The sequence below is a fragment of the Osmerus mordax genome, chromosome 11 (assembly GCF_038355195.1).
Source record: "Osmerus mordax isolate fOsmMor3 chromosome 11, fOsmMor3.pri, whole genome shotgun sequence".
Taxonomy (NCBI): Eukaryota; Metazoa; Chordata; class Actinopteri; order Osmeriformes; family Osmeridae; genus Osmerus; species Osmerus mordax.
This window is the reverse complement of record NC_090060.1, coordinates 5,432,114-5,455,015: the sequence shown is the minus strand read 5'-3', so window position 1 is coordinate 5,455,015 and position 22,902 is coordinate 5,432,114. Positions and strand designations below refer to the sequence as shown.

The window sequence follows — 22,902 nt, the reverse complement described above, 5'->3', positions numbered from 1 at the left end:
TTCGTCTATAGTCCAGGGGCATAGATTTATTTTTAATTGTGGGGGGCCAGCTTTTTAAAATAACTATAATATAATAACAAATTATTGTATTTCAATATTTAATGGGGGGGGGGGGGCATGTCCATGTAGTGATAATGACGCCCCTGGTCTACCTTGCTAATTTTTAGGCAACATTTAGTCGAGAAGATTTTCAGATGATGTAGCCTAAATCCTTCACAAACATCACAAAAACGACACAAACCTATGGTATGACGTTAGGTATGCGTATGCACTTCTACGCGGTGGGGACATCTGCTGGCCAAACCGTAGCTTGAGAAAAGTACTGTTATAACTACAACAGAATATTCTTCTGCATAGCGCAGTGTTAATAGATAGACAGATATTGCGAAAGTATAGTTTACGTGACAGTGGTAAAGAACCCTTTTCAACAGGGTAGCCTATGCTATGTTCCGTAGCCTACATCTTAAAAAGTAGCGTCTCTCTTGTGGCGTGAAGACTACTGTTCCCATGAAACATTGCGCTTTCCAGTGACATCTATGCTGCCACTGCGGTTGTTTTGTCCTGTCGTGCTGCCTAGCTACCTGTCACATCGGGGTTAAGAGGGTCCATTTGGAGAGGTAGGGTCAATAGACCAAAGTTAGTTCAAATTAACTAAATATTTATTGGAAATACTAGGACTGAACCTGTTACGGTCACTGTGAATGAGGTGAGCCTATCGCCATGTTGTCTTCGATTCCACCACGAATCTTCATGCGAAGGTCGCGAAGCTTGTCTCCGTGTCGTGTCCTTCAGACCAGCACAGCTGATCCTGCACGGAGCCAAAGCTTCCTCGAGACACCGGACGCTAATCGGAATCCTATCGTCTCCACCTCTCGAGTCTCCAGAAAGGGCATTTTGAGTGAGGAGGTGAAAGCCCCCACCGTGAACCCAGTCGTGCAGTACCACCAGCTCACCCCCAGGTGGCTATCTAACCTGGAAGGACGTCGGAACTCATGGGCCGCTTTGGCCTCCAGGGGACGCAATACCAGCCAGTACTGGGTGGAGAGCGGCCAGAGGACCAATGGAGAGGGCGGGGAGAGAAGTGGACGCAGCCGATATGGAATGGCTTCTGCGGGGGTACTGTCTGCTGCAGCAGTAGCCTTCTGCCTCAAAAAAGACTCTGATTCCAAAGGTCTGTCTTGAGTGTGAGTGTGTGTGTGTTTGTCTGCATTTGAGTTTGCGTGTTGTGTTTGACTCCTCACTTCTACAGAGGTTTGCTGTTTCAGATCCTCTTGTTCTCTTGTTCTCTCATCCATGAAGGTGACGCCCTCCTGGAGGCAGCGAGGACCAATAACGCGCTGGATGTGTCCAGGTACTCTTCCTCTCCTCCAATCACATCATCCAGTCCCCCCCCCACACACACACACAGGACTAGTAGCTCACACAGTACCCTGGGTCAAGTTATCTGATCAACTCTGAACAGGCACTAGCATCAGTCCTGAACTAGCACCAGGTTTACGCTGGTGGAAAAGGGGTGCGAATTACAGGGGGGGTCTGACTCCCCTAATTCAGTCTTGGACCCCCCCAAAAGAGGTAAAAACAACAAGTTGGGGGGGGTCGATACACGCCCTGGAGAAGAAGTTGACCCCCCCGATTGTCAATGTATAATTCGCACAACAAGGATTTCTTGTGGATCTTAGGTCATGTCTTTGTGGAGCTAAGGTCATTACTTTCATCCGATCCGTTACGCCGCGAAGGCCACTTGAGGGATCTTCTGATTACAGTTCCAACGTTTGGCCGCCAGGTGGGGTAAGAGTTCTGTGGGATCTCAGTCTGTCAGGAAAGGCGGAGGTTGGGATGCAGCACTGGAAAAGGCTACACCCACTTAACACACTCCTTCGCTTCAGGATGTGTTTTCCGCTCCTTTTCTCTCTAGTTTTCCCCCCTCTCTCTCTCTCTCTCTCTCTCTCTCTCTCTCTCTCTCTCTCTCTCTCTCTCTCTCTCTCTCTCTCTCTCTCTCTCTCTCTCTCTCTCTCTCCCTCCATTTTGTGTGACTCTCTCATTAGCACACAGGCTCGAGCTGAGCCCAAACTCAAACAACCTCCCGTCTCCTAGCACCCCCCAAACCTAGTCACCCACAACCGCAGGGCCGGGGGGGGGAGGGGGCAGAGGGGTGCTAAGGGTGGAGGGGCATGGGCAGGGCGGGAGGGGAACCCGGGGCGGGCGGTGGTGGTGGGGGGTGGTGGTAGAGTTAAAAACCCACCATCTGTTCGGTGTCGTCCACTCTGCAGAGAGTCGAACATCTCACACCATGACCTTCCAGGAATCCAAATGTGAGCGACTCCCACACACACCTGTCCTGCTGTTGTGGTAGCAGGGCCTCATCTGGCCCCTTCTCTCATATAACACTTACTTGTGTGTGTGCGTGTGTGTGTGTGTGTGTGTTACTAGCTGTGTGTGTGTGTGTGTTGGTTAAGGTTACCTGTGCATCTGTGGCAGATGGTGCAGGTGACACTGCAGCAGCAGACACAATCACAGATGTGTTAAGTACTTTAGTAGAGTGTGTGTCCCGGGTGGGGGGGTCGTGGGTATCAGAGAGACCAGGTTAAAGCGAGGGTAGAGTGTTTATAGTAAACGTAGACGCTATCCATCGACGGAACCGGGGGGGGGGGGGGGGGGGGGGGCAGATGGATCAGTTACACACACACTCACACTCGTAGATGAAGAGAAGATGGGCCGTCGCTTCAACACATAGGATCCAAAGCGTCATGTGCTTTCTTTCTCCTTATCTGTCCTGTCTGTCTGTCTGTCTGTCTGTCCTGTCTGTCTGTCTGTCTGTCTCTGATAGAGATGCAATAAACATGTTGTGTGTCTGTCTCCCACCAGGCTACTGGGCGAGGGGGTGGAGCCTAACCACCGCCACCGTCTGGGATGGACGCCCCTCATGGTGGCTACCATGAACCGTCAGCACAGGTCAGTGTGTGAGCGCATCAGTGCAAGGCTCCTACTCCTTGATTCAATTAGGCACTGGGCCCCTGTGCACAGGCTGCAGAGAGAGCCATAAGCTTGGGTAAAGGCTGGTGGGGGGAGGGGAGGCAGGGGAGCTGGGAGGTAAAGGGGGAAGGCTGGGAGGTAGAGGGTGAAGGCTCGTGGCTGGGGGGGGCTGGGAGGTAGAGGGTGAAGGCTGGGGGGCTGGGAGGTAGAGGGTGAAGGCTGGGGGCTGGGGGGGGCTCGGAGGTAGAGGGTGAAGGCTGGGGGACTGGGAGTTAAAGGGTGAAGGCTGGGAGGTAGAGGGTGAAGGCTGGGAGGTAGAGGGTAAAGGCTAGGAGCACCAAGGGTAAATCCAATTTGGAGTTGCAGGAACCAATGGGCGATGTCTTGTCATGAGATGAGCCAGAGTCCGTCTAAAAAGTTCCAGACACAAACTGTCTGGGCAGAGACACACAGTCACACACACGGTCGCACACTTAACTCCTTGAGTCCCACTGGCCCACTGATCTCATAAACATCTTTGCACTTCACTTCCTGTTGGGTTGACCAATTTGGATAACACTTTGCTGACTTCCCTATGCTGTATGTATGATGCTACATCGTAATTCACTCACGATGATGAGCAGCCAGAACCATGAGAGTGTGACACTTCTAGAAGTCAATGTTTTTTTTTGTTTTTTCCCCACTCAGCACTTACTGTAGATGAGTTCACAGTGGCCACTATGTGCTGTCACAGTCTCCTATTGATATGTTCTTTTGATATTTGTACATTTTCTAATATCCTGTCAAGTTACATAACCCTTGGACATAAATGTCTAATCTAGTTTTGCTAGACATGATTCATGGATACAGTTCATTATTTATTTTGAATACAATCTGCACCCAAGATGATACTTATTTCTGTTGCTACCCCAAAAATAATTAAGGAGATTCTTCCAAATGTGAGGTTGGTAAGAGCCATTACATTTCATATATGTTAAAGGATTTAACCCTTGTGTTATCTTCGGGTCATTCTGACCCATCAGTCATTGTGACCCACCGTCGTATTGCGACAACTTTACCACATACAAAAACAAAGTGAAGCATTTTCTTTTAACTGTCGGGCTGTCTCAGACCCCCCACATTGCAAAGGTTAAAAGAAAATAATTGTTATTTGTTTTTGTATTGGGTAAAATTGGGTAAACATAACGATGGTTCGTTATGAACCTTTGGGTCATGTGACCCGAAGGCAGCACGAGGGTTTAACTATTACAAATTTAGTCTTGGGTTCCAGAGGATTTATCCTAAAGGGCATTAGCATGTCTTGTATCAGTAACAGGACAGCCCTTCCTCCCTCCCTTCTCAGAGTGTTGCTAGGAAGATTATTGGTCTGTGGTGGTGCAGTGTGTGTCGATGAGGGAATTCTCTATTGGCATGGCAAAATGATGTGTGTAACATATTGATTATGGCTGCCTGTGTTGTATGTGTCGAGTGTTGGGTGTGTTTTGGTTTCAGATACAGTGTGTGTGTGTGTGTGTGTTATGAGCGCTATAACTCAGTGCAGCCGTGACACTAGTCTGTGTTTCATCCTGTCTTCTAAACCCCCAGTGAGCTCTCACTGCTGCAGGGAAGACAGAGCACCAGCACACACACATCTCTCTCTCTCTCTCACACACACACACGGAAATCTAGAAGAACTCAAATGGAGCTATACACAGTGTCTTTATTAAATACGTTGCAGACGTGCCTGCCATTATTCAGTAGTGTGTGGAGGCCCGCAGGAGCAGCTAGCCTGCGACACAAGACTCCATCTCACTCTCTAACACAGGGGGCTGCCACGCAAGCCCCCTTCTAGTCACATTTACATTTAGTCATTTAGCAGACGCTCTTATCCAGAGCGACTTACAGTAAGTACAGGGACATTCCCCCGAGGCAATTAGGGTGAAGTGCCTTTCCCAAGGACATAACGTCATTTGACACGGCCGAGAATCGAACCAGCGACCTTCTGATTACTAGCCCGATTCTCTAACCACTCAGCCACCTGACTCCCTAGTCAGCACTAAAAGATTACAAATATCTGTTCCTGCCTTTTGCATTGCTATGTCTTCTTAGTCAAATGATGTAACCCCCCCCCCCCCCCCCCATGTCTAACCTGCTTCTGGGGATGAGTGTGTGTGTTTGGGTGGTGGGGGGAGCAGTCGTTCTCACCTTCAGCCTGCCCAGCCCCTACGCCTAGTTACTTATCCAGGGGGGTCGTGGGGTCGGGCTGTGTGAGAATCAGGGGCGGGGTTGAGGGCTGCGTGCGTTTGTTTAGCTTTGATGTGATCTGAATCGAGGGAGGGGCCCGGGGCCAGCCCCCTGTTTGCTCTCTTAACACACAATACCAACCTCCACCCCCCCCCCCCTCCCGCTCCACCTCCCTCACACCATTCACGTGCACAATGACCGCCCGGCCGAGTGTGACACCTGTTGACCATTCCGACTGGCTAGCCGAGCGGCGCGTTGTGTGTTTGTGTTTGTGTGTGTGTGTGTGTGTGGTGGGGGTGGGTGGGTGGGTGGGTGGGGGGGTTTGAAGGGATGATGGGGTGAGTGGCTCGTTGGGAAGGAAAGAGGGAGGGAAAATGGTTTGCTTCTGGAGCAGGAGAACTGTGGAGTGGGATTATGAGCTTTGGGGTGGGAATGAAATGGGATTATTGGGATTGGGGAGGGGGCATTGGAGGACGAGCAGGGAGACTGTTAGAGGAGGACGAGCAGGCAGACTGTTAGAGGAGGACGAGCAGGGAGACTGTTAGAGGAGGACCAGCAGGGAGACTAGAGGAGGACGAGCAGGGAGACTAGAGGAGGACGAGCAGGGAGACTAGAGGAGGACGAGCAGGGAGACTGTTAGAGGAGGACCAGCAGGGAGACTAGAGGAGGACGAGCAGGGAGACTAGAGGAGGACGAGCAGGGAGACTGTTAGAGGAGGACCAGCAGGGAGACTAGAGGAGGACCAGCAGGGAGACTAGAGGAGGACGAGCAGGGAGACTAGAGGAGGACGAGCAGGGAGACTAGAGGAGGACGAGCAGGGAGACTGTTAGAGGAGGACGAGCAGGGAGACTGTTAGAGGAGGACGAGCAGGGAGACTGTTAGAGGAGGACGAGCAGGGAGACTAGAGGAGGACGAGCAGGGAGACTGTTAGAGGAGGACGAGCAGGGAGACTGTTAGAGGAGGACGAGCAGGGAGACTGTTAGAGGAGGACGAGCAGGGAGACTGTTAGAGGAGGACGAGCAGGGAGACTGTTAGAGGAGGACGAGCAGGGAGACTAGAGGAGGACGAGCAGGGAGACTGTTAGAGGAGGACGAGCAGGGAGACTGTTAGAGGAGGACGAGCAGGGAGACTGTTAGAGGAGGACGAGCAGGGAGACTAGAGGAGGACGAGCAGGGAGACTGTTAGAGGAGGACGAGCAGGGAGACTGTTAGAGGAGGACGAGCAGGGAGACTGTTAGAGGAGGACCAGCAGGGAGACTAGAGGAGGACGAGCAGGGAGACTAGAGGAGGACGAGCAGGGAGACTAGAGGAGGACGAGCAGGGAGACTGTTAGAGGAGGACCAGCAGGGAGACTAGAGGAGGACGAGCAGGGAGACTAGAGGAGGACGAGCAGGGAGACTGTTAGAGGAGGACTAGCAGGGAGACTGTTAGAGGAGGACGAGCAGGGAGACTAGAGGAAGAGGGCTGAGAGACATGCCGTCTTCACGTGTGGGTCCAGCAGCCCAGGAGAAGCTTTGCCAGGGGTATCTGTTTCCAGCCATGTCCGGGATTCACTGACAATATCCACAGAAGATTTGAGCACAAAACCCTCGTCCTCTTGCAGTGGCCTAGCCCCCAGCCCAAGCCCCCAGCCCAAGCCCCCAGCCCCAGCCCCCAGCCCCCAGCCCCCAGCCCCAGCCCCCAGCCCCAGCACACCTCTGCCCAATGCCCCGGGGCCTGAGAGGTCAGGTCATGTGGGTGGACAGCTGGACTGGACCCCCAGTGTCTGGCCTTGCCTGGCCTGGCCAGGGGGGGGTGGGACCCCCAGTGTCTGACCAGGTGAGACGGAAGTGTCTGTTTCCTGCCCCCCCCAGGGCTGTTTGGTCAAGACACAACAGCGTTAGACAAGAGAAGCAAGGGGGGGGGGGAGTGGGTTGGTAGGGCTGGCCGCAGAGCTAGAAGACAGAGAGACAGGGGAAGGGGGCGTCAGCAATCGAGAGATGGGAGAGTGTAGCTCTTTTAACATTGTGTTCCTAAACAAAACACTGTTTGGCTTGGTTTTGAATTAGTATCCACCTCTCAGTAAAGTCAGGCCAAATAAAGTGAACCAGTTTATCTGTACTTTATTAGTGAAAATATAAACGAGTTAAATGAGTTGATCAGTCTTACAAACCCATGCGTCTAATCGAATCCTCTTTCTTTCATTTGCTCTCCCTCTCTCCTCCTCTCCTCCTTCTGCACTTTCTATTCTTCCTTTCTTGAGCCATTCCTGTTTACCTTTCTGATGCCGTTAACCCCTTTCAACCCAGTCTGCCTTTTCACTCAGCCCTGCTCAGCCTTGTGTGACTGGAGAGAGAGAGAGAGAGAGAGCCCGAGTGTGTGTCTGGAAGAAAGAGAGTTGTGTGAGAGAGAATGTATGTGAGAGAAAATGTACGGGTGTTAGTGAGGCACCAAGTGTGTTCTCTGAGAAAACATTGATGTTGGGGCTTGCTGGCCGTAAAGCATCACACACACACACACACACACTCCTGTCCTAAGCATAGGCCCACATGTCACATAAACATCCCTCGCACAGTGGAACATGGAAAGACAGTCCCAAGTAGGCAACATTTATCCGGTTCATTCAGGTTCCCTTGCCCACAGTGAACTCAGATGTCCATGACATCTCCAGGTTGTCTCAATGTCAAAGCCACGGTTCACGATCCCGGGTTAAACGGGAGGGTGTGTGTGTGTGCCGTAGACAGAGAGACGGTACCTGGAATGTCCGTTGGGTCACGGTGAATGGCGTTGCCGAGGGAGTGTGTATTTGTTCTCACACGGTGCGCTCCAGTGAAGGACTACTGACGCATACACACACACACACACAACAACCCCCAACGACGCCCGGAAATGGCCTCTGTTGCTGCCCCATCAGTGTACACACAGCCAACATATGTACATGCAGTCAACATATGTAGCACTGTTCCAGACTGCAGACACAGAGCACTGGAGCATAGGAGGTTAACAATACCTAGGAGCAGAGAGAGGGAGGCAGTCATCAGTCACCATGGAAACTGGGCAGGCCCTTCTCCGGAACCCCCCCTTACACACGCACACACACACACACACTAACCTGTGGTTTTACTATGGTCTGGTTAAGGATACCGCAGTCAATGTTACCTGAAGGATCTGTTGTAAATTTGTCGACATAATTGTATCTCAGAAGTGTGGGTGTATTCAGATGTTCTGTGTGTGTGTGTGTGTGTGTTCCAGTGTGATCAAGGTCTTGTTGGAGGCAGGCGCCGACCCAAACGCAGGTGATGATTTCAACAACGTTTACGACACGTCGCGAGAGAAGGGCATCCACTCGCTGGAAGGTAACTGGAGTGCCTGTGTATTTACTTCAACACGGCCATCACCCTATGTACCTCCCCCCCCCCCCCCTCCCCACACACACGCACACACACTCGCGCCCCCCCCCCCCCCCCTCATGCCCCTCGCAAACTCACACACAATAGAAACGGAGATGTTTCTACATTTCAACGGAGGGATTTCGCTTCCCGAGATTATGGCGTGCGTGTCGACATGATATTACACAGATGAATCCTCCGGCTAGCAGGAGACATTATGAGTGTTCACCCGCAGCCACATTTGCATATATGGTAGTGATTCATTTGTTCCACGTTATTTTTATGTATTTATTTATTATTTTCCATCGGGTTTTTTTCCTCTCTCTCTCTCTCCCTGTATTTATTTGTTTGGCTGTTCTGTCGTCCTCAGCTGTGTGGGCTCCCTCTCAGCCTCACGCTGGCCACACAGACATATTTATAAGGGATATGTATATTGCAGACATTTATATAGCTGTCAGTTTTGGGTCCGGGCGGGCTGGCGTTGCACAGGGAAGCATTTCCCAGACGCGCGCTGATGGATGGGCTAGGCGGTCCTGCGCGACGCTTTATTAGGTTAGCGGTGATTATCCCTCTCAGACATCCATACACACCCCCCGACTGTCAGAGGGAAGAGGGGGGGGGGATGGAGGGGATAGAGGGAAGGATGGTCTCTGGAAGCGACGCGGGGCCAAGAGATGAGAGTGGAAGTTGTTGGGGAAGAGGGATGAGAGAGAGAGGCTGGGAGGGGAGGGGGAGGGAGGCGCCGCAGACTAGAGGGAGGGGCTCTAGGTGTCGCAGGCGGGAGTGTGGTCAGGTAGGCGTGTTGGGGTCTCATCACGCCCTTCCTCCTCCCTGACAGCGTGTCAGATTGGATTGCCTCCACACGTAATCCTGCTTCACGTTAGTGGAGAAAACAGAAAACTTGAGTTTTGCCCCATCCTTTTTTTCTTTTCTTTTTTCTTTATAAATCTGCCAGTTAGCTACCAGTTATGTTGTGATTGAACGGCACTGTCTGACAATGATTAAAAAACAACTGTGCGTTTCATTCTTCCCTCCCTCCCAGTCCTGGTGTCCAGGGAGGACGAGTTCAGCAGCCGGCTCAGCAGCAGGGCTGGTTTCCGTGGTTGCACGGCGCTGCACTACGCCACGCTGGCCGACGACCCTCGCACCGTGCGCATGATGCTGGACGCAGGTGAGTCACATGACCTAGGGGATGAGCCATGACTCACATGCCCCCCCCCCCCCCCCCCAGAGGTGTTAGTGGATTCGTGGACCACGTGTAACTACTAACTGGTTTAGTCTTTAGTCACCACACTTTAGTCTTTTCTGATTTGCCCTAAATAATCGTTGTTATTAATCATTCCTTTGTTGAATCATCATAATGCATAACCTATGTTTACTTATGCATACCCATGCTTGTGTCCCCTGAATGATAGCGTAATGAAACACTTTTGAAACTGACCCTTTACTCACACACACACACACACACATGCACCCCCCCCCCCCACACACACACACACACACACACTGCCTGCACCTGTCATTGACTCAGCTCTTTGCACAGACACACTCACAGCCTCAGGCCTCACCCCACCCCCTCCTCTACAGATGAGCAGCTCTTAACCAAGCCAGCCCAGCCTGACCTCTGACCCCACACAGAACCTGCCCCGGGGGAACACCGGGAGGTGGGGTGTGTCTGTGTGTGTGTGTGTGTGTGTGTGCGTGTGGTGTGTGTATGGGTGTTGGTGTGGTATGTTGGTACATATTACAGTAGAGATACTTCTTACACTGTAGTTACATTTGACAGTGTCGTTACATTGTTTGTTTACATTGTTACACATAGTTGTTGTTTCTACTACACACATGACTTTACATAAGCAGGACCTGTTACACCTTTCAATGGGAAAAAAAAAGAAATTATTTTCCAAGAAATTGGCCAGACAAAGAACTTGTCCCCCCAAACACACACACAGTCAGTCCTGCATCAGTGCTGGTCATAAGGTCGTTTGGTTTATGATTAAGTTACAGGAATAACTGCCTTATGTTTATGGTTGTGATGGATTGCATGTCTGTCTCTCTTTCTCCCTCTCTCTCTTTTCCTTCTCACTCCTCCGTAAGTGCTTAAAAAATTATACTCAACAAATTGAATAAAATGTTCCCAACATGCATTTTCGAATTAAAAAGGTAAGATATTTCACAAAAACAAAGCATTTGTTTTGAACCAATCACATTAAAGACAGGCAGTTGTTACCGTGACTACAAGAACAGACCGCCTCAGTTTGGCGCCGCTATCACATCCAATAGCACTTTTGACTTTTGACATATCAGACATGCATGCGCGCACATACACACACACATACAGTACATACATGCAGTCTTACCATATCGGTCATTATTGAAATTAAACACTCTTTTCCTAATCGTCTGCCCATCCATCTTCTATCATTATTCTTATTCTGTCCATCTTTGACCCTCTCCCTCTTTCTCACCTCCTGTCGGGTATTCTTTACACATTAAACAAAATGATAATAAAACACATGAGAAATGCCAGCTGTCAAACGGAGAAGTTTGCTTGTGTGTGCGTGTGTTAGTAAATGTGTGTGTGTGTATGTTTGCGCATGTGTACATGGTTATTTCCCATGTGTTAGTGTGACACACAGCTCTGGGTTGACTCCTGCAGCCTGAGCTGGCCTTAGACACTGATCTCCATCCATCACTGTGTCCAGACCCACCCTAAGGCCTCCCCCCCGCCCCAGCAGCACTCACCCAGCCTGGAGACTGGGTCTACCCAGGCCCCAGGCTCCAAAGCTGGGCCCGCTGGCTCGGCAGTGAATGATTGGACAGGACCATGGCCCTCACACACACGCACACAGATGCACACGCACACACACACACGCACAGGAGCAGCAGGGCCCCTGTCCCACCAGCTGCACTGAGAGAGGGAGAGGGAGGAGGTTCATAACAGGCATAACTAAAGTACTAATGAGGGGATCTGTATGTGAATTTGTGGGGTTAAGTTTGACCTAAGTTTTACCTTTTTTTAGAAGTGTGTGTGTGGAAGGGTGTGTGTGTGTGAGAGAGTGTGTGTGTGTCTCTTGAGGGTTACTGGTCGTTAGAGTTGATTCTTTATAAAGTACCCTGGCCCAGAGGGTTGGCTGATATTAAAGTCCTAAATGATGCTATTTATTATGATGGAAACAGAGGGGGGTAGTGTGTGTCAGAGTGTGTCTCTTTGTGTGTGTGTGTGTGTGAGTGGGGGTGGCCAGCTGGTATATTGCTTTTCTCCTTTACGTTTAGAGGGTGTTTATTTTTTGGATCGATTAGTTTGTGAAGGGGACAACATTTAGGGTTTTATCAATAATCACTGTGGCGACTACTGTTAAAGCTGAGCTTAGAGCAAGAGTAATACCTTGTACTGCATTGATTACACACACACACACACACCACCGTACTCACACACACACACACACACAGACACATTTATAGCTACGCAGACAAACCCACAGTGGAACAACATACTGTATTAGGCCATGATACACCTTCAAGATGTAGGGATATTTATCGTTCTCAATAACTAATGTGTGTGTGTGCATGCAAATGTGTGTGTGTGTGTGTGACACAGGATTGGAGTGCAGCGCCAGGTCAGGGTGGAAGGCACCGCTAACCACTCTGACTGACAGTTCTGCCACACCCCATACTGCGATAACACACACACACTTACGCACACACGCTTTTCAGGCACGTGCTGTGTCATCTCCGGAAGCAGCCTTCCTCACGTTGACTTTGTTAACTGGCTCCTATTGTGGGCAGAAGATAATAGAAGATAAGACCATGTTAATGACCCACTGCTGAGGCTTCACATGTATTCTCTTCATGAGTGTGATGTAATGACCCCCCCTGTGGGTCTGTGGGGGGGGGGGGGGGGTTCTGGGGGTCAGTGTGCGTTATGAGCACGAGTCCCTGGTCAGACCCCCTCCCTGGGCCAGGAAGGTCCATGGTCCCCCTCCCCTGCCTAGCTGCAGTTACCCTCCCTGACCCCTGACCTCTGTCTCTCCCGGTGCAGGTGCCAACCCCCTCCAGACCAACGCGCTGGGACACACCCCCCGGGCCTACGCCAAGGAGGGCGAGCTGCACACCCTGCTGCAGGAGTGGGAGGAGAAGGTAGCACACACAGACAGGGATGTCCAGGTCCTGTCTGAAACACTTCACAGGGATAGGGCATTGTTTGACACAGCCTTACAAAGGGATTGTTAACTGCTTTAAACCTGCATTTCAAAATGCAGGGGTTCTATGTTACCGAGCATACACACACACACACACACACACACACACACACACACACATTGAAGGTACACAAGCACATTGACAGTACACACACACACACACACATTGACAGTACACGCACACACTGACAGAATACACACTCCTCCTCACACAGCACACACAGCTTCATGACAGGATGTCAGGGTTAAGCAAGATAAAGAGCAGGCGTCCGCTGCTCTCCTGCAGGGGAGAGGCAGAGGGAGAGGCAGAGGGAGAGGCAGAGGGAGAGGCAGAGGGAGACAGGATGGATGGATGAAGAAAGGAGCCACAGTGGAAGTGGAAGAAGGATGGGAAGATGGAGAGCAGATGGCTTCTGGGTGGAGGAGAGGAAATGACCAGGATAGTAGAGTGAAAGAGAGAGAGAGAAGGAGAGAGCATTACTGGAGATGGAAATCAGTGAGGGGGCGGGGGCGGGCTGGAGGTGATGGTGTGTGCTTGGGAGGTGAAGGGTACAGGCAGACAGTTAGTACAGTAGTACTTTTCTGATTCCCAGCGGGAATTGCACCGTTACAGCTGCATTGATAGGCACAATAATCAATTTAAACTTTCAAAAACCTACAGTAGAATGTACATCAGTGAAGTTGTTGAGATCACACACACACACCTCCAGTCCACCAACACACACAAACCTCCAGTCCACACACACACCTCCAGTCCACACACACACACCTCCAGTCCACACACACACACACACCTCCAGTCCACACACACACACACCTCTAGTCCACACACACACACACTTCTAGTCCACACACACACAAAGCCCTGTAATCCATGAGGAGGGTGACTTGAGAGGAACCAGAGGAATTGGGGAAGTTTATTTCATCCATTTTTCAATACATGCCTTCCTTCCTTCCTTCCTGTCTCCCTCCCTCCCTTTCTCCCTCCCTCCCTCCCTCCCTCCTTGCCTCCCTGCCCTCCTCCTCAGTTCCAGGAGGCTCAGGCACGCAGGGAGGCGGAGGAGAGGAGGCGTTTCCCTCTGGAGAAGAGGCTGAAGGAGCACATCATCGGGCAGGAGGGAGCCATCAACACTGTGGCCTCAGGTACACACACACACACACACACTGTGGCCTCAGGTACACACACACACACTGTGCCCTCAGGTACACACACACACACCCTGTTGGGGTTGAAGTACTGGGCACAGAGAAAGAAGGTTTTCTGTATGGTTGCTTCATGATAAAGATGGCACCCTGGCCTCAGGTACACACACACTTTGGCCTTCGGTAAGCACACATGCACACATACAGATACAAAGCACAGCACTACTACCACACTTTTCCACAACTAACATAGCATGCTTGTGTATGATAGTATATACACACACACACATCCTGAATATACTGCAAACTGCCTTATACATACCTCACACACACCCACACACATACATACATACATACACACACACTCCATAAACTCTGGTCTGAAATGAGTTTTGCCTCCCTGGCTGGTCCCGTCTTCAGTACCCTATCACCTCTCTCCTTTCACTCTCTCTGGTGAGGGGGGGGAGGGGGGAGGAGGGGAAGGGGCGGGCTCAGACAGCCTGGCGGAGGCTGTAATTGGTTAATTGTGATGAATGAGCTGTCCGTCAGGCAGACAGGTGGTGTGTGTGTGTGTGTGTGCCTGCGTGCGTGTGTGTTGAACAGCTGGGGAGGCTAGGCCTTGAGCCGCCAGCTAACCTGATTACTGAGATGTACTCCAGACCTCTCTCCTCCCTTCCCCTCCTCTCCATCTCTCCATCTCCTTCCATCTCCCTCCCCCGTCTCCAGCTCCTGTTCACTACCCTTCTCTCCGCCCTTCAGTTCTTTCCCCTCTTCCCTCCTTTCCCCACCCCTTCCCCCTCTCCGCCTCCCCGTCTTCCTCCACCTCTCTCCTCCTGCTCCTCTCCCTCCGTCCAATGTCATAGTCTTCCTGTGGGTAATGACACAGGAAGTGATGCGATCTATGGCTCTGTCGTGGGTTGTCGTGATGTGAGATAGAGCGACGGTGGAGGGGAGAGAGTGAGTGGAGGAGAGAGCGGGCGAGACGGTGGAGTGGAGAGGGGGAAGGAGAGAGGAAGTGAGACCGTCGGAGGGTGGATGAACGGGGTGCTGCAGCTAGTGGATGGAGAGACAGACGGAGAGATGGAGGGAGGTCGGGGGAAGATGACTTACAGCACAATAACACAGGGGCCAGTAAATACTTAATATGATGCTGCACATCCATAGAGGCTGGCTATCGATCGCAGGGCCAGTGAGGTGTGTGTGTGTTGGGGTTGGGTTCTGGGAAAGAAGGTTTTCTGTATGGTTACTTCATGATAAAGATGGCACACCACAGAACAACATGAACATGCACACAGTCAGCTTCCATCAGCATCGAGAAGACACCACAGTCCTCTTTGGCCATTGGTGCTTGGCTAGTTACATACATACGCTAGCTGGGTGATGACTTCACTTGTGCAACACAACCGTGTGTAGGATGCCTGGGCATTGTGGGATGCGTAGTCTCTCTGACTGGAGGCAGGGAGGAGAGCATGCTGGGATGTGTAGTCCAGACTAATGGCTCCTTGGATCAGTGAGATGTGATGAATGGTTGTTGTTGCTGTGGCAAATTGTCCTGAAAGCAATCTGAGACATCACCACTGTGATAAAGGAACAGCTTATTGATCCCTTAGAAGTAATACAGTGAATATATCAGACACTCTCTCGCTCTCTCGCTCTCTCTCACACACATACACACACACACAGGGCTAGAGACAGGATGATGGGAATGATCAGAGAGAGTGTGGGAACAAGCACACTCGCGCGCACGCATACACACACACACAGGGAAATACTTATCACTGGCACACTATTTTACAAGCCTGGGGGAATAACAGGAAGATGACAATAGAGAAAAGAGGGATGGAGAGAGAGGTTCATAGAAAGCTAAAATAGAGAAAGGCTAGTATTAACAGAGAGAGAGAGATACATTGGAGAAGAAAGCAAAAAGGTGTTTTTTTTTTTAAATATTGAAGATTGTGAAGTTTTGATACAGTATGATGGTTCATCCTAGATTGTGAGTGACTGATGACTAGCCTTCAGCTATGAGCAATGCTACTCACACACACACACACTCTTGCACACAGGAAGGGTAGATTGATCCTGGTTTAGCTCTTAGGGCTAAGAGTTATTGAAGAGAATGATCCTGCTCTAATCATATTAGAGTCCTCTACCAAACCAGACCTGGTCAATACGTCCAGCTGTGTGTGTTTGTGTGTGTGTGTGTGTTTCTCTCTATGCCTTGTTGTGGTCTGTGTCCTTTGTGGAACGTCAGTGTGTCCTTCTACCAAAGTCAGTCTCAATCAACCAACACACAAACACACCCCATGCTCCAGGATATTAACACACACACTGAGACAGAAGGTTAGCCCGTCATCCAGTGAGTTTCACACACACACACACACACACACAGACTCACACATAAACACACACACACACACAGACACACACATAAACACACAGACACACACACAGACGCCCACACAGACGCCCACACAGACGCCCACACAGACGCCCACACAGACACACACACAGACACACACACAGACACACACACAGACACACACAGGGTAATAAGGCAGACAATCTTGGAGCCTGTAGCCGTCAGTATTCATCTCCATGACAATCACTGATATCATTCTCTCCTTCGCTCCCTTCATCCCTCCTTCATCCCTCCTCCTTCTATCCCCATTACATCTATCATCTTCCCATCTCTTCTGTGCATCTCTCCCACCCTCTCTCCTTCTCCTCCATCACCTGTTCATTCCTTTCCTCTCTCTCCTTCTTCTCCTCCAAACTGCCAGAAGCTTCCAGCTGAGTAGCTGGGTTTCAGGAGGAGAGATCTGAGAGGATCTGAAAGATGGATAGCAGACGAGGTTGCCGAGAAAACGCGAGATGGATGGATGGATGAGATGTGTCTCCCATGCTAATGTCAGAGAGAGGCTGGACACACACACACACACACACGGCCATTTCAGGTTAAACAGGGTGATTTTTGAGAAAGCCCACTGGTTGGTCTCCCCTGCATGCACAAGCAGGGTTAGATATGGAGATATGAAGAGTGTATTCTAATGTCTGTCTCTATGCGTTTGGCAAGAGACCAGTACCAAGTTTGCTGGATCCCTACCCACTCCCTAGCTTTGTCTCTGTGTGTGTGTGTATGTATGTGTGTGTGTGTGTGTTACAGAGAGAGTGAGTCTTTGGTTGCTGGGGTGATAGTGGGGTAGGATAGGCACTCCTCCCGGAGCGAGGCTGTGTGTGTGTGTGTGTGTGTGTGTGCGTGCGTGTGTGTGTGAGAGGCTCAGATCCATGCTAACCTGATTTAGCCTTGGCCGCGCCGGGAAGGCTAACGTGATTAGCGCTGGCTAATGGCCCCACAGACTGAGGGAGAGGGAGGGGGAGGAGGAGAGAGGAGGAGAGACCGGTGAATACAATTGTAGAGGTCTCTCTCGTTCTCTGGATTTCTCTCCCTCTCTCCTCTCTTTCCCACAAAGTGCCTGTGAACCCGCTCTCCCCTTTCCACTGACACCTTTATCATACTTACTGTGCTAACTATCTCCCCCCTCATCCCTTCTTCTCTCTCTCTCTCTCTCTCTCTCTCTCTTGTTTTCTCTTTCTCTCTCTCTCTCTCTCTCTCTCTCTCTCTCTCTCTCTCTTGTTTTCTCTCTCTCTTTCTCTCTTGTTCTCTCTCTCTTGTTCTCTCTCTCTCTTGTTCTCTTTCTCCCTCTCTGTCTCTCTCTCTCATCCCTTCGTCTCTCCACAGCCATCAGGAGGAAGGAGAATGGCTGGTACGATGAAGAGCACCCCCTCGTCTTCCTCTTCCTCGGCTCTTCTGGGATAGGTAACTCCTCTCCTCCATCCCCCGCTCCTGTCCCTCGCTCCTCTCGTTCGTCTCCCATTGGGACGTTGCAGGAAGTCCAGCTTCCTCTTGCCTTGGTCGGTAGGCTCCTGGGCCTTCTGTGCTGATTCACCCCATACATACACTGTACAGTATACATACACTGTACAGTATACAAACACTGTACAGTATACACACACTGTACAGTATACAAACACTGTACAGTATATAAACACTGTACAGTATACACACACTGTACAGTATACTATCACTGTACAGAATACAAACACTGTACAGTATACTATCACTGTACAGTATACAAACACTGTACATTATACTATGACTGTACAGTAAACAAACACTGTAAATTATACTAACACTGTCCATTATACTATGACTGTACAATAAAAATGTCTATGGGATTTTATGTATGTGAGAGAATGACGGCGATACTCAGTATGCGTGTGTCTGTGTCTGCGTGTGTGTTTGAAATCTATGACTGGACTGAGATTGTTCGTGTGTGAGCTACAAAAGAAATCGGAACTTAGGGGGAAATGTTCCCTGTCCTCACAAGGAGGTTTTAGGGATTATAATGACACGAAGGGTTGGGGTTAGGAGTTAGGGATCGTTTTAGGGTTAGGAGCTAGAGTTAGGGTTCAGGTTTGGCTGCTGAGTTTGAATGGGACTGCACTGTGAGTCCCCACAAGGATAGCAATACAAGCATGTGTGTTTGTGTGCACGCATGTGAGTCTGAGCCATGACAGGGCTGAGAGATAGATGGAAGGTAGACAGTGTTCATATTCCTTTTGCCTGCAGCGACAGACAGTGGCCAGGAGACATCAATATTAAACATTCAGCAACAAGTCCCTTCTCTCAGGATGGAGATATTATGCACACTCACACACATACATATGCATACCATCCATTTTGAATATGAATGTTTATAAGGGTAATGTTTTACTGCCAAACATTTGGAGAGATGGAGAGAGGGAGATAAAAGGAAGGATTGATTGGTCGGTGTTTTGTCCACAGGAAAGACAGAGTTGGCCAAGCAGGTGGCTCGCTACATGCATAAGGACATCAAGAAGGTACACACACACCTCCATACGGAGCCCGAACACACACAGATACACAATCCCACCCTCGTATAAAGCCAAACACACAACCAAACACACACACACAGGCAACACACAGAGACACAGATCTCCAAACGTTACCGTCCTCTCTGTCCTTAGGGCTTCATCCGGATGGACATGTCAGAGTTCCAGGAGAAGCATGAGGTAACATCTAATGAAAACAATCAAAATATTACATTTTGCAAACAAATTTATTTTGGATATCAGCGATAAAAGTGTTCTGGATGCCTTCTCTTATGGGCCTGCTCTCTTTTTTACTCCCTGTGTCTTTCGCTCTGTTCCCCCCGCCCCCCCCCCCCCGCCCAGGTGGCTAAGTTCATCGGCTCCCCCCCAGGGTATGTGGGCCACGAGGAGGGAGGTCAGCTGACCAAGCAGTTGAAGGCGTTCCCCAACGCTGTGGTCCTGTTTGACGAGGTGGACAAGGCCCACCCTGACGTCTTGACCATCATGCTGCAGCTGTTCGACGAGGTGGGACTACACACACACTGAGACACACACACACTGATACACACCTTAATACACGAATAAACACACAATTACTTCACCATCCCCGACAGAAGTGCCTGACTTGGTGTGAACTTACATGGTGAAGAAAAGCCCGTTCTTACTCTGATTCTGATTCTAAACCAGGTGGTTTCAGGGTGGAATCAAAATGGATGGATGTCGTTGTTCCTTTAAAGTATGGACTTGTGGCCCTTTCTCTCTCTCCCCCTCTCTCTTTCCCTCTCTCTCTCCCTCTATCTCTCTCTCTCTCATTTTCTCTTTCTGTTTCCCTCCCTCTCTTTTTTTCCTCTTTCTCCCTTCTCGTCATGTCTCTCTCTCAGGGTCGTCTGACGGACGGTAAGGGGAAGACGATCGAGTGTAAGGACGCCATCTTCATCATGACCTCCAACGTGGCCAGTGACGACATCGCCCAGCATGCTTTGCAGCTGCGCCAAGAGGCCAAGGAGCTCAGCCGCAGGAAGCTTGCCGACAACCTCGGTACGGAATGCTCACAAGGACACACATACACTACCCCCCCCACCCCCCACCCCACTCACACACACATATACACACAAAAAACGTCCAAACACTACATACTCTAACAGCATATGCTCGTACAACAGTTAAACACTCTACATACGAGCACTGTTGATATGATGTTGTTGTTTTTGTAGACGAGGTGCAGAAGGGGGATGATGTTACCATCTCACGGCAGTTTAAGGACACTGTGATTCGCCCCATCCTGAAGGTAACGCCCTCCCTCTCAGCCTCTGCCCGATCACAGCCCACCCACCACTAATTGTTATGCAACGTAATCCGCCCTAAAATACAGATGTACAGTGACTAGTCCTAATAGATAGATGATTTGGTTCCTCCACAGGCTCATTTCCGGAGGGACGAGTTTCTGGGACGGATCAACGAGATTGTTTACTTCCTGCCGTTCTGTCACTCAGAGCTACTGCAGCTGGTTAGCGGAGAGCTCACCTTCTGGGCCAAGAAGGTACCACTCTCCTCACACACACTGGAACTCTGTCTTTCCACCTCCCTGTCACTCTCTCACTCTCTGTCTCTCACTCTCTCTCTCACACTCTCTCTCTCACTTTTTAGCTCTCTCCCTCTTTCTCCTCCTATCTCTCGTTCTCGCTCTCTCTCTGTCTCTCTGTGTGTATGTGTGTGTGTTTGTGTGTGTGTTGACATGGTGTACTATAGAACTCCTTCAGATCAATAGTCCCCAGTGTTTGCCCCAGCTCTAATATGATTACAGTGTTTAACATGTGTGTCATAAATATTTAAGTATTAATATTGTTCTGCTTCTGACAGCTAACACTGGCCTCAGGGAACCAATAGGGTCCTGACTCATTGCTGGGTGTGTGTTTATGTGTGTGTGTGTGTGTGTGTGTGAGAGAGAGACACACATCGGAATTAGATTAATGGTTGTAATAGCAGGCTTTATTATGAACCTCTGTGTTGTTGTTGTTGAGTGTGTATTCGTGAGTAACTTCAGACTGGTGCATGTGTTATTGGGTGAATGGTTAGCACAGGGCTAAAGACCTATCTGATCACTTTGAGAGCTGTGTAGCGAAATGCTTGAGCAGGCTGTTGTTTAGCACTTAGAGACACAGTGTTAGACACTACCTGTGCTGCTGTGTCATCCATCTTTGTCTTGTTTTACCCTCACGTACCTCATCTCTCTCTGTCTTCAACCCTGTCTTATCTCTTTCTGGTTTCATCCGTGCTCATCCCTTACCCTTCTCTCCCTCTCTGGTGCCCCCCTCTCGTCCATGCCCTCCCTCCCTCACCCACCTGTCCCCTGATAGGCCAAACAGAGGCATGACATCACTCTTCTGTGGGACCGCCCCGTTCTCGACCTGTTGGCAGGGGGGTATAACCTGCACTACGGAGCACGCTCTATCAAACACGAGGTACACACACACCACAACATTATTAAAAGGTCCATCTATCCACATGGCTCAGGAGAGCTGTAAAATATGTGTGCATTTCACCTAATTAGCTGCTAAAATAAACAACGTTTATATAAAAGAGAGTGTTGAAGAGAGTATTGAAGACACCAAGGAAGACAAAGCAACCTTATAGCTCCTGGGACCTGCCATGCAGATTATCTAACCAAGCTCTTTCATTGGCCCCCAAGGTTGAGCGACGCGTGGTCAACCAATTGGCTGCTGCCTACGAGCAGGAGCTCCTCCCCAAAGGGTGCACCCTGCGACTGACCGTCCAATCCCAGGCCAGGGGTGGCGCAGAGGGGCTGGATGAACGGAGCGTGCCCAGTCTGCGCCTGGAGGTAGTGGGAGAGGACAGCTCTGCCAGAACTCTGGACATCCGTCCACCTCTTAGCCCAGACCACTAACACACTCACTCATTTAAACACACGCACAAACACACACACGTGGCACTCACACTCTCATAAACATGACTCATCCACCAGCTCGTGTAAACGCACAAGCACCACTGCCATTCTGTCATATCATATCAGTCAGGTAGGACCGGCAATCCTGGTTCTGTTGGGAGATATCGAATAAAACCGCCTCAGTACCAACACGTCATTGCCTTTCTCCATGTCTGTTTCTCTTTTACGAACACACACATACACACACACACAAAACCAGGCATACCAGTGAGGACCTTGCTTCATGCTACAAGCCATATCCTCGTTCGTTAGCATTGGTGGCTAACAGAAAGGCTCAGGGGACAGCATAAGGAAACTGCAATAGTCTGCTGCTAAATACTTTAAATGGGGTACATCGATAACAGTCACATGCGCTATAGTTAGAGCTATATCATAGTATTTTTTCATTGCTTGGAAAGGATAGGAATAGCCAAAGTTAGAAAATGTTGTCCCATAATTGCACACACAGTATGTCTTGTGAAGAAGTAGTAGAGTTATATTTAATCATATCTACGATAGATCATTTAAGTGTGTTCTTGGAAAGAACACTGAAACAAAAGTGTATGGATATGAATATCACTGCCTTGAGAAAGGGTTCCTTTTATTGGATGTTAAATGTTTAAGTACTGCCTTAGTCATGAAGACATACAGTACCATAGTGTTGTGTGTTTTGCGGGCAAACCTATGTGACACTGAGATTGTGGAGACATAAAAGTTATTTATACACTGGTGCAGTGGTTCCACACAGGTGTGATATGTGTAGTGCATGCTGGCGAGGCACGTCCTAAGGCATCTGTCATGTGTACCTCCGTGATGTCAATTAAAGTCCCTGTGATCACCAGATTCCTGTCTTTGTTTGGTTTGTGTTCTGCTGTCAATCTAAATGTAGTGTGCGCGTGTGTGACTAGCATCTGGGTGGGACTGGCACAAAAACAAATGTCAGTCCAGTGACACAACGTGACAGGGGAATGCGGGCCGTGTGTGTGTGAGCTGCACACGGCCACTGGGAATGTGGGAGGGGGGGGGGGGGGGGGGGGGGGGGCGCTCCCGGCTCTGACGCCCAGATTCCTTAGAGATGTAGAAGATGTTCCCCCAGAGAGAGGAGCACACCATGGAGACTTGTCCCCTGGAGAGGGAGGATTAGCATGGAGAACAAG

The 22,902-nt window shown here is 50.1% G+C and overlaps 1 protein-coding gene across 1 annotated transcript; it reads left to right on the top strand.

Moving 5' to 3' along the window:
• Positions 1–533: 533 nt before the first annotated feature.
• Positions 534–22,581, top strand: clpb (ClpB family mitochondrial disaggregase). The gene is made up of 16 exons (XM_067246954.1): positions 534–1,171; positions 1,300–1,351; positions 2,866–2,952; positions 8,427–8,530; positions 9,606–9,734; positions 12,606–12,703; positions 13,794–13,908; positions 17,648–17,725; positions 18,755–18,810; positions 18,958–19,002; positions 19,165–19,326; positions 19,683–19,839; positions 20,016–20,089; positions 20,222–20,341; positions 21,159–21,263; positions 21,491–22,581. Exons 1-16 carry the CDS (start codon positions 721–723, stop codon positions 21,704–21,706), a joined length of 2,049 nt encoding a protein of 682 aa, XP_067103055.1. The 5' UTR covers positions 534–720; the 3' UTR covers positions 21,707–22,581.
• Positions 22,582–22,902: the final 321 nt, after the last annotated feature.

Coding starts and splice junctions, on each gene's coding strand:
- clpb (XM_067246954.1), top strand. CDS start 721: ATGTTGTCTTCGATTCCACCACGAATCTTCATGCGAAGGTCGCGAAGC. Junction 13,909..17,647: donor CATCAACACTGTGGCCTCAG/GTACACACACAC, acceptor GTCTCTCCACAG/CCATCAGGAGGAAGGAGAAT. Junction 20,342..21,158: donor TCACCTTCTGGGCCAAGAAG/GTACCACTCTCC, acceptor GTCCCCTGATAG/GCCAAACAGAGGCATGACAT.